Source organism: Furipterus horrens, unplaced genomic scaffold (genome assembly GCF_987537825.1).
Source record: "Furipterus horrens unplaced genomic scaffold, mFurHor1.1.pri manual_scaffold_4, whole genome shotgun sequence".
Taxonomy (NCBI): domain Eukaryota; kingdom Metazoa; phylum Chordata; class Mammalia; order Chiroptera; family Furipteridae; genus Furipterus; species Furipterus horrens.
The window spans coordinates 202276934-202287853 of record NW_028327174.1 but is presented as its reverse complement, the minus strand read 5'-3'; the positions used below and the strand labels follow the sequence as shown (position 1 = coordinate 202287853).

General features: G+C 61.2%; 1 protein-coding gene across 3 annotated transcripts; it reads right to left on the bottom strand.

The window, feature by feature from the left end:
- Positions 1 to 556: 556 nt before the first annotated feature.
- On the bottom strand, positions 557 to 10278 carry GFI1B (growth factor independent 1B transcriptional repressor). Of its 3 annotated transcripts, XM_090274943.1 has the most exons (8): positions 10141 to 10268; positions 5726 to 5917; positions 4922 to 5041; positions 4330 to 4467; positions 3660 to 3931; positions 2936 to 3073; positions 1830 to 2094; positions 557 to 1302 (listed from the first exon to the last, which is right to left on the bottom strand). In XM_090274943.1, exons 3-8 carry the CDS (start codon positions 5019 to 5021, stop codon positions 1124 to 1126), a joined length of 1092 nt encoding a protein of 363 aa, XP_090131069.1. In that variant the 5' UTR covers positions 5022 to 5041; positions 5726 to 5917; positions 10141 to 10268; the 3' UTR covers positions 557 to 1123. The 3 variants fall into 3 exon arrangements, with proteins under 3 accessions (XP_090131069.1, XP_090131067.1, XP_090131068.1); XM_090274941.1 differs by lacking the exon at positions 5726 to 5917 and having other exon boundaries at positions 10141 to 10278; XM_090274942.1 differs by lacking the exon at positions 5726 to 5917 and having other exon boundaries at positions 1830 to 1995; positions 10141 to 10273.
- Positions 10279 to 10920: the final 642 nt, after the last annotated feature.

Here is a 10920-nt window from a genome sequence, read left to right as displayed (position 1 = left end):
GGATGGGGGTGTCATCTTTGGGGGCTGTGGCTCAGCTGTGGGAAGCTCGCCCTGGATTAGCTGGTGGGTGGGGGCCTCCACGTGACCACAGGCACCTTTCCAAGAGGGAGGCAGGGAGGTGAAGGCCACGGGAGCGAGCGGAAGCAGAGGCCGGCCCGGTGCGCTCAGAGGAACGCGGTGGCCTCGGGAGTCAGAGGAGGAAACCATCCCCAGCCCTCCACCCCCAGGGGGAACGCGCCCACCGCAGAGCCGAGCCCCCGGGACCCCGGCGGGCTTCTGAGCCTCCAGGGCTGTGAGAGGAGGTTTGGGTCGCGTGAACCCCGAGCACGGCTGCCCTGCCCTGGCCCTGCCCTGCGATCATGCCGCACTGTGTCCAGAGCGTCTGGTCCAGCCCCGAACCGTGCGGTCTGGGTCCTCGTCCCCCGACCGGTCTGAGGGCAACTGCATGGCCGTCTCTGCTTTTCAAAGCTCCCACCCCTCCCCCCAGAGTCTCACACACAGGCCTGCACCCAGTAGGCACTTAGTAAATGCCGGTCCCATGTAAATATATCGGTGTCTTTATTTCCATTTACAGCAGTTGAGGGGAGCAGGCATTTTACAGCAGTAACGGCTGGTTTCTCCGGCCCCAGGGTCTGGTGGCCGAACTGGACCCCCTGCCTGGGGCCAGCTGAGAGCCGTCCAGAAGTCGGGGGCAGCTAGCAGGCTTGTATGAAGCAGAAGGGTGCTCCCACCCCACTGGGGAAGGAGGCAGCCTGAAAGAGGCCCCTAGAACCGGGGGACCGGATCCCTGCATAGTGGGCAGAGGCACCAGGAGGGTTTCTCTCTGGGTCCCCTCCTTGCCCACGTGGGGCCACTGTGGCCGTCTGGGCTCTGCCCTGTGGAAGGCACGCAAGTTTTTATGCCTTCAGCTCAGCTCCCACACTGTATAGGAGACCTGTCGTCCCAGAGAGGGAAAGCAATTTGCCCAAGGTCACACAGCAGTTTTGTGCGTCTCAGAAGAAGCTGGAAGACGCCCATCCAGCGCTGTCTCCAGGAGAATGGGGAACTGGGTGCATGAGGCCGGTCTCCCTCCGGCGACGGGACCTCAGGACAGGCCAGCCCAGGGCCGGGCGCGGGCGCCGTCTCACTTGAGGTCGTGCTGGCTCTCGCGGTGCCGCCGAAGGTCCACCTTGCGCTGGAAGCCCTTGGTGCAGAGCTCGCAGCTGAAGGGCTTGAAGCCCGTGTGCTTGCGGCTGTGGGTGATGAGGTTGGAGCTCTGGCTGAAGGCCTTCCCGCACACCTGGCACTTGTGGGGCTTCTCACCTGCGGGGCGGCGAAGACTGAGTCAAGGCCGGTCGCGCCAGGCCTGCTGCCCCGACACCCTGCTTGTGTCCTCCAGCACTGCATTGCTTCACCTCACTGTCAATCCACATTCACTCGGACACACACTCCTCCACCGTCTGGTTTACCAGTCTAGGACAGGTCCTGGCACAGAGCCGGCACAGAAGAGGCACTCAAGTAGCAGCCGAGGAAGGAAGGAATGAATGAGTGAAGGGATAGAGGGATGAGTGAAGGAATAAAGGAATGAGTGAAGGGATGGAGGGATGGAGGGATGAGTGAGTGAAAAATCCACCTGCTCGTCTCACTCCTACCCAGACACCTACACTGGGGACTTTGGCTGTTTCCTGCCAGCATTTTCTCCACGTGTGAGATGAACCTACGTGACACACTGCACTCAGCCCCCCTGTTGCAGCGGAGCCCCCACGTCTTGATCCTAAAGCCGGGGCCTTCTAACGGTGAAAGGTGGGGGTGTGCCGCTCGGCCCAGGGGCACGGGCGGGCGGCTATTACCTGTGTGAATGTAGGTGTGCTTCTTCATGTCCGACTTCTGGTGGAAGCGCTTGCCACAGAACTGGCAGGGGTAGGGCCGCGTGTCCGAGTGGATGAGCAGGTGGGTGGACAGGGTGGACGAACGCTTGAAGGCTTTGCCGCACATCCGGCACTCGAAGCTGCGCTCCTGCCGGAGGAAACGAGGCCCCGGGGGGTCAGGCGCAGGCGGGGCCTCGCGACCCAGGACTGCCAGGCTGGGTGCAGGACTGGACCTGGCCGGAATCCCCTGAGGAACAGGACACTCCGTTGGGGTGGCCTCGAGGACAGAGCCTGGCGGAGCAGGATCCAGAGTCCCCCATTCCTGCCTCCCAGGAGGAGCCGAGGCTTCGGGCCTGAGTGGCCCCCTGTGGGATTTTCCTTGTAACTTTCACGGTATCCCAAACAAAATACTTGTTTGTTGACTGACTGGTGGACCAACTGACCTGGGAGGTTTTTTTTTTTTCAGGGATTCACATATCATGTCCCTGAACCCAGAGGGAGTTCCCTGAGGCGGGGCTGGTCATGGGTTGTGCAGTGGTTTTGGTAACAGCCTGGATTATTGAGGCCCGAGTCTGGCTTCTGCTTCTTACTAGGCACATGACTGTCGGCAAGTTGTTGAACCTCCCTGAGGCTCAGTTTGCTCATCTGTACATTGGAACAGCAACAGGAATGGCCTCAAAGGGTCACTGGGGGGATGGGAAGCGGAGAACCACACGGGGCTCGTGCTCACAAATGTGGGCTCTTGAGCTCATTTCCTGCTTTTCCCACCTGAGACGCATATTGACTCAGGGGTTCGTGACCCGGGTCAGCTGTAGGTGCTTCTCCAGAATGGAACACCAAAGAAGGTGGGCTACGTGGGACGAGATGAACATTTAAGCCTGACTCACAGACGCTGTGCTGTCCCGGAAACCAACCTGGGCCAGGAGAGCCTTCCAATTGTGCGTGAGACCAGCTTGGTCCATCAGGGAGGGAAGGATGTCAAGAGCAGGTGTTAGAGACTCAGACAGGGAGGAGGGTAGTGAGGGGCCCCCTGGCTGTGTCCTGGCGTGGGCAGGGAAGCAGGGTGCTGCGCATGGCTGGCTGCCCACCTGCGAGTGGACGTGCGTGTGCTGTTCCAGGCTCACCGCGTGGCCAAAAGTCTTGCCGCAGATGTCACAGGCGAAGGGCCGGGTCCCGCTGTGGGAGCGACGGACGTGCACCTCTAGCCCGTGTGGGGTGGAGAAGACCTGGGGGCGGGGGCAGAGCGTGAGGCTGCGGGGCTGAGGAGAGGAGCCAAGCCTGGGTCCCGCGGCCGCCCTGCCCCCACCCCCACCCCCGCCGGCACCCAGCTCCAGCTGCAACGGGTGGCATAGCAAGGGGACCCTGGATCGCCCATTTTGCCGGCCTATGCTGTGCCTCCTGGGATGGTCCCGTCCCCCCCCTGTGGCTGGGTTTCCTGTGTATAGCGCGGGGTCTGAGAGACTCCGGAAGGCCCCTCCTAGCCCTCTCGGGAGGCCTGGTGGTTAGGAACCAAAGTTGGCCGGAGCCAGGTTTGACACTGGTTCTGAGGTCTCCTTGCCGTGTGCTCTTGGGCAAGTGACTCAGCTCTTCTGAACCTTAGCCCTGCGCCCGCCTCCCGGGGCTAGTGCATGTCAGGTGCCGAGCACGGGACTGGCCACCCGGGTCAGGGCTCAAGGAATGGCAATGAGGACGAAGTTGTGGACCCGCCATCCCACCGGGGACCCAGGATGCCCAGGGGATGCCCGACTCCGAGCCCGCCCCACGGCCGGCGTGCCCAGGACGGGCGCAGAGCCGGGCCCGCCCGCCGCGCACCTTTCTGCACTTGATGCAGTGGTACGCGTCCATGCCCGGGGCATAGCGGAGGCTGAAGTCCAAGGGCGGCTCCGCGCTGGGCACCAGGGGGCTGCCATACAGGCTGACGGAGCGCTCCAGGAAGGCGGACTGCATGGTGGAGGGGGCCTGCCGGAAGCCTTGGCTGTAGGATGAGGTCAGGGCGTCCCAGGAGAAACTGGGCTTGTAGAACGGGGGTGAGTCAGAGGACAGCGAGTCCCCGTCCTGGGGTTGGGGCATCACGGCAGGAGCCTCTGTGGAGAGTGGGACACGTACGTGCCTGGAGGTGACTCACTTAAACACAGAGCACCCACCCACCCCCCCAGGCTGGGGTTCAGTGTGTAAGCCCAAACACTAGAGAGGTCTGGGTTCTTGCTGCGACTCCTCAGCTCTTCCAGACCGGAGGGCGGCCCCCCTTCCACGGAGTGCCCCCCCACTTAGCGCGCCCAGTTGCTCGCTCTGACCCCCACACTAGAGTCCTCATCTAGAAATGAGCTCCCGTCCAGCAGGCGTCCAAGTAGAAGCTTGAGGGCCTAACGTCCAGGTGACCTTGCCGGTCCTTCCTGACTCCATGACTCCAAGGGTCCCTGCTCCCAGGAGCCCTCCCACTCCCTCGCACTCGCGGGGTGGTTGGGGGTCTCAGGCCAGGTACCTGGTGCCGAGACCATCCTGGTCAAGCTCTGGGCCAGCTCCAGCTCTGGTTCCCGTTTGAGGTCTGTCCAGTCCAGGCATTGGTTCGGTAACAGGGTGCTGAGAACAGGGTCATTGCTTGGGACCTGGTCCCTGGTCACTGTGGGGAGACAAGACCGTTAGTGCCACCGGCTACAGCCCTGGCGGGAACCAGGGTGAGGACCCCCTCCCCTGGACAAGGGGGACCCGGAAAGAGACCAGCTTGTGGCTGCCTCTGGCTGCTCACACTCAGGGGCTCTGCCCAGATGGGGAAGCCAGCTGGTGACCAGGAGGGGACCCCTGGAGAACTCTTGGACCAGTCTCTATTTTTAGGAGCCCGTGACCTCAGACCTAGCTTGGATCCCGTTGAGGAACCCCCCACGTCCCCATCTGCAGCCGCTGAGGACCCAAGGGCTCAGAGAGATCGGGGCATTTGTTCGTTCATTCATTCATTCAGCCGACCTGTTCCCGGGCCTGGAAGGGGGGCCAATGAGCTGCTGCAGGAGCCCCCTCACTGGGGGGGGTGTGGGCAGGGCCCGGGGGTGCGGCGGGGGCTGGTCTGGGCTCTCACTCACCCGGGCTCAGGGCAGGAGGCCAGATCGGCTCATCGGCCTGGACGCGGGGCTGATGGTATGTGTGCGCCTTCTTGCTCTTCACCAGGAAGGAGCGTGGCATTGTCCCCGCGTGCCCCGCACCTGCATGGGAAGAGGGCGGGCGCGCTTTGAGGACGTACTCCGCCAGACGCTAGAGCCTCCGCCTGAAGTCAGAGTCCACCGTCCTGGGCTGAGTAGGGTCCACGCCGAGCCTGAGATTGTGACCTTACTTAGAAATAGGGGCTTTGCAGATGTGACCAAGTCGAGGTGCGGTCACCCTGGATTGGGGTGGACTAAGCTCTTATAAGAGGAGGGGAGTGTGGGCACAGGACACAGACATGTGGAGACAGCCACCGTGGAGGTGGAGGCAGAGGGGGCAGTGCTGCCGCCACAGGCCAGCAGATGCCCAGGCCCGCCGGTGGCCGCCAGAAGGCAGGAGAGAGACACGATCCCTCAGGACCAGGTGCACCAAACAGGGTGGCTTCAAACAGCAGAAATGTGCTCTCTCAGGCCTGAAGCCCCTATGGCCTGGTTAGAGCAACTGTACGTCCTAAAGCTCTTCCCAACTCCTGGTAGGAAACGAACGGGCTGATGCCTAGAAAATTCCGGGACCAGCTGCTCCTGCCTGCGTGCCCTGAGTTGCCCTGAGTTGCCCTGGGAGCAGAGGAGGAAGGGGGGGGTCTCCGCGTGTGATACCCTGTGGGCCCATATCCTGGTTGGATGGGCCTCCAGAGGTCACAGCAAGGTTGTGGGGTTAGAAGCTCATGGGTTAGAATCCCAGCTCACCTGCTGTGCAGTATGGGGCAGACACTTGGCCTCCCTGGGCCTGTTCCCTTTTCTGCAAGCTGGAGCATCCAGGTCTCAGGGAGGAGCCCCCTCCCGGGGGCTGCAGGGCAGATAGAGCCAAGCGCGGGAAACGGATTACAGCAGCTCTGAACACCCGTGAGGGCCTGGTGATAAGGCCCCTCTGGCAGCCCTCTGGGGGAGGCAGATTAGAGAGGGCAGCTTGGGGCTCTGTCTGCAGAGCAAACCCAGGCAACCACCAAGGGGAGGACCCTGACGAGGCAGACGAGGGCCCCCAGCTGTGCCCAGAGCCCCTGGGGCATCAGGAGTTTGGGCCTGGCCCTCCTTGCTGTGTGTCTCAGTGTGCAGATCTGCTAAATGGGACCACAGCCCAGATTCCTGGGATCGCCAGGGCAAGAAAGGACCTTTGTGTATTACAGACAAGCGTGGGAAGTGCCTGGCTTGGTGCCCGGGCTGCAGGGAGGGCTGGGGGCTGCATCTCAGAGAAGCATCAGGAGGGCGGGCATGGCTGTGTTCTGCCCTGTCTCAGCACACTCTGAGGATGGGGACAAGCCCAAAAGGAGCAGGGACCACAATCCAGCCCCCCACCCCGACCCCCGCCCTGCTACCTGGCCTCTGAAGTGAAGGGGTGAAGGGGTGGGACTTGAAGGCCTCCATCAGATTTTGACCTCACAGGGCTCCCCAGGCTGGCTAGGCAGCCCGAGTGGCCTTATCTCCCAGGGACAGTATTCTTCCTGCCTCCACCCCCCGCCCCTTCCAGGGCTCCCCACAGCCCCATTCCTTCCCCTTTCTAGCTCTTGGCTGCAGGAATGCGCTGGGGAGGCCAGACCCTGAGCAGTTTGAGAGGAGACCCCTACGCACTGGGGGAGCCTCCCAGGGCCATGGTCCATCTCTCTATCAACAGGTTTTTTTTCTTTTCTAGAATATTTCATTAGTAAATCGACTAGAACCAAAGGCAGGCTTAACGCTGCTATGCGTGAACTCTAGGAAATCCTTGCAGCTGCGACCTGCTCCATCTCAGCTCTGTTAACCCTGACCCGTGAGCTGAGTCGCTGTTAACCCCATTTCCCAGAGGCGAGCTGAGGCTGAAAGCCGGGCTCACGATCCCGGGGCAGAGCGAGGTGGAGCAGGCAGGGCCCATCCCCCCAGCCCTGGGCCTCCCTGCTTTTGACCGCCAGGCCGTGCGGTGGGTGCTTAGTGTGGGGGGAACGGGCCAGTGTCCTAAGCTCCCTGAGGTGTATTATGTCTCCAAATCTGACACCCCCAGGGCACGGGGAGCAGTGATTGTCTTCCCGGGTCCCAGGGGTAAACTGAGGCTGAGAGAGGAGCCTCCCAGCCAGGTCAGCCCCGTGCACTGGTCCCGCTAGCCCTTGACCTCTGGCCTGCTGCCCAGCGCATCGTGTCCGTGGGCCGTGGGCCATGGTCTGTGGTCTGCACGGCCCCGGGTGAAGACAGCGCAGGGGGCCTGGTTGCTGGGGCAAGAAGCCAGAGTCATCAGATTCCTCTGATCTTTGCAACTTCTCCAGAACCCAGAAGGCCCCGAGTGCAGCCCTAACGAGCTTTGGTGAGAGGCAGGTGGGAGAACAGATTTCCTGTGGGAAGCTCTGGTCTTCCCTCGGGCTCAGGACCCAAGGAGACCCAGGAGGACAAAACAGTGACTCTCTCAGGCCATGGGCTCCCCGTGGGGCCTGCTGCACCCAGAGAGCTTCCTTTTGACCCCTGTTAGCTGAGTTAAAAAAAAAAAAAAACAGGAACCAATCACCTCTATGGTAGTTAATTAGCAACCACACCGTTTTGATTCACATGGACCCGTTCTAAGAAAGAGCTATGAGCAGAGATTGTGAAAGACTAAGATTTCTTCATAAAACAGAGACCTTGATGCTATCGGACTCCGGAAAGAGACGCGCTGTTAACATCGCTTCAAGAAAACCCCAATCCTGATACAGGGTCCCCAACTGTGAATCAGAATCTCAGCAGAAACTTCTGAAGCGGGGGCGGGGCGGGCCCCTGCACCCCGACTTCCAGGGGGATTGGGAGCAGCAGGCCTGGCATTTCCGAGCCTGAGTGTGTGACCAGGCGCTTGACGGCCCCGGCCGCCAACCTGAGGCAGGTTTTCCTGTCTCTCAGGAGGGACGGTTGGACTAAGATTTCTACACTTCCGCTCTGCCCTTGAATCCCACGCACGGTCCGTTGACCGTCAGCGCGGGACTGACCCACCTTGACTGAGAGACGCATCCCTCGGGTTCCCCTTTTGGGAGGGTTGGGTAAGACTTGTTTCTCAGACTCAGCTGTGGAGGCCCTTTGGACTTCCCTGTGTTTAAAGGGGTGAATTAAGGGGAAACGCGAACACAAGCCCTTTCCAGGTAGGAGGAGGGGGAAATGGGCCCCGGTCACTGCAAGGGACACAGCAGACAGTGGCCATTGTCGTTATTTGAAATTTGGAAGGAGCTCTCCAAGGTGTCTTCCTAAATTCAGAGAATGCCTGTCCAGAGTGAGCGAATCAACCCCTGGGTGTATCCCCCGCCGGAGCGGAAAGCAGGCACGCGAACAGATATCCGCACCCGCCGACTCCCAGCGGCCCTGTTCACAGTAACCGAAAGGCGCAAACAGCCCAAGGGCCCGTCAATGATGATGAATAAGTGCAACATCTACATGCAGCTGAGTATTATTCAGCCTTAACAAGGCAGGGCCTCCTGACACCTGCTGCGACGTGGCCGGAACTGGAGGACGTTCTGCTGAGTGAACCAGGCCCGTCACAGAGTGACGGAGACTGGGAGGCTACCCCCCTGCACTGTCTACAGCAGGCAAATTCACAGAGACCGAGACCGAAAGGAGAGCGGTGGTCGCGGGGTGCTGGGGGCGGGGAAGGGGGTGTCATTGTTTAATGAACACAGAGTTTCGGTTTTGCAAGAGGAAAAGCGTTCTGTACGTGGATGGTGGTGATGGACTTAGAGCTGAACTGTACGCTTCAAACGGTCCGTTTTGCAGTAGGTGTATTTTATCTCAATAAAACTAAAAGTGAGTGCCTAAGGCATGTCCTGAGCATTTCTGGATGAAAGACTAGAGCAGCCCCCGCTGGTTTGAATACCTGGGAACAAATGACCAAAAACCTGCCTCTAGCTGGACCCAGGAGGAGAGAGAACAGTGAGGTTTTCCGCTGTTGCCGAAAAGGGTGGAGAGGTTGGGCCCCAGGGACAGGTCTCATGGGGTCAGGCTGTTTTCCCAGAGACCTGGCCCCAGAGCCTTAGGGAGTCCCTGCGTTCTCCACAAGGCAGCGCCCCCCCAAGCCTAGCCCACCCTCCTAGGAGCCTCTAGAAACAGGTCTGCACCGGCTTTGAGTGGCCCCACCTGTCAAACCTAACTTCAGTAGCTTTCTGACGCTCTCCAAGAACTTTCTGCAGGGAAACCAGCAGACTGACCCCCAAATCTGAGTTGGAAGAGACCTGCTCCACCTCCCTATCTGCGGAGTCCCCGGGCGCCAGCTCTGAGGACAAGAGACCTGCCACTTCCCTGAGACTGAAACTTCTCCTCCCCGCCCGCCAGGCAGCACACGGGAGCCCGGAGCGCGGGTGAGCTAGGCTGGCTTCTGCCAGCTCCACGTCCGGGGACCGCAAATTAATCCTACGCCCCCCAAATCTCACGGAAGCTGTGGACCGTTCCCCAGAAAAACACACACAGGCACCTATGCACTGCAGCTCCGTGACCTGACCCCCACCCCCTTTTCAACATGCCCTGTGTTGTTCGAGTAAGTGCCTCGCCACAGCCGCCCGGACTCCAGCTTGGTTTTTTCTCCCAAAAGAGGTAGAAAAGGCCACGACCCCAGAGCCATGTACAGCCCTATAGTTCCTGGAGGCCGGGGGAGAGGCTCCGGTGGGAGGGCGCCCCGCTCTCAGTGTCGGGGAACTTGGGGGAAGGTCGCCTGGGGACTGGGGGGTGCTGGGGTAGTGCCCCCTTCAGCAGCCCCTCAATGCCGGGCTGACTTATAGGCAGAGATGGGGTCACGGTGCCCTGGGGGTGGGACGGTTGGTGCCTGAAGGGGGACACCGGCTCAGGTCCTCAGCCTGTGTCATGCCACGCCACATTGTGCCCTGCCCAGGTCCTTGGGACAGCCGGGATGTGGGTAGGACATCATGCACGTAGGTGACATCTGTCAGCTAAGACTGAGTTTTGAAAAGGGTGGGGGTATCCCCGTGCCGGCTCCCAGCGGCTCCAGCCGAGAAACCAGCCTCCTCGCCCCCGCTTCTCCCGGGCACGGCGTCAGAAAGCCCCTGAGCGCCTGAGAGGGACTTGCAGCCCACCTCACTCTTCCTAGAACGGCCCCAGGGACTAGGGAACCCGCCCGGAGCCAGACGTGCAAACTGAGAGGAGGAGGCAGGGGCGCGTGGCCCGGCACTCACCTGTCCCGCGCGGTCCTGCTCGTCCCCGGCGCTGGGAGAAGCTCGCAGCTCCGCTGGGTCCACTTTGTGACTCCGCGCAAACAGATACTTCTCCTTTTTTTTTTTCCCTCTCTCGCTTTGTTTTTTTCCCTCTTATGTTCCCCTCCCTGATTTTCAATCTGATTATTTGTCAAAATCTGGCGGTGACCGGGCAGCCAATAGCAAGTGAGCAGGGCTGTATTTGCTTATCAAAGCCTCCCAGCACGCTGGGCTCCCCGCTCTGCCCCGACCCCGGGCTGGGCTCCCCGCTCTGCCCCGACCCCGGGCTGGGCTCCCCGCTCTGCCCCGACCCCGGGCTGGGCTCCCCGCTCTGCCCCGACCCCGGGCTGGGCTCCCCGCTCTGCCCCGACCCCGGGCTGGGCTCCCCGCTCTGCCCCGACCCCGGGCTGGGCTCCCCGCTCTGCCCCGACCCCGGGCTGGGCTCCCCGCTCTGCCCCGACCCCGGGCTGGGCTCCCCGCTCTGCCCCGACCCCGGGCTGGGCTCCCGGCTCCCGGCTCCCGGCTCTGGAGTCGCGCTTGCTTTCTGGAAAGTTTGAATAACATCTGCACGAAAAGAATGTGATGGCTCAATTATTAAACTTTAAAAATTATAGCTGAAATGAAACGTTTACTGATTTTGTATCAAGACCTTATAACTTTCTTTACTTTCTCATTTTCCTTCCTTTTGCCTTCCTTCCCTCCGCCCGCCCCGCCCCGCTCCTTCTCCCGCAGGTGGCGCGGCCCCCGCCGCCGGGAGGCCCT

Excerpts from the sequence above, each read along its gene's own strand:
- GFI1B (XM_090274941.1), bottom strand. The coding sequence starts at position 5,021 with ATGCCACGCTCCTTCCTGGTGAAGAGCAAGAAGGCGCACACATACCAT. Across the intron at positions 3,074-3,659 it reads ACTGCATCAAGTGCAGAAAG|GTCTTCTCCACCCCACACGG; the intron begins GTGCGCGGCGGG and ends CCCCGCCCCCAG. Across the intron at positions 2,095-2,935 it reads ACACGCACGTCCACTCGCAG|GGGATTCCGGCCAGGTCCAG; the intron begins GTGGGCAGCCAG and ends CCTGTTCCTCAG.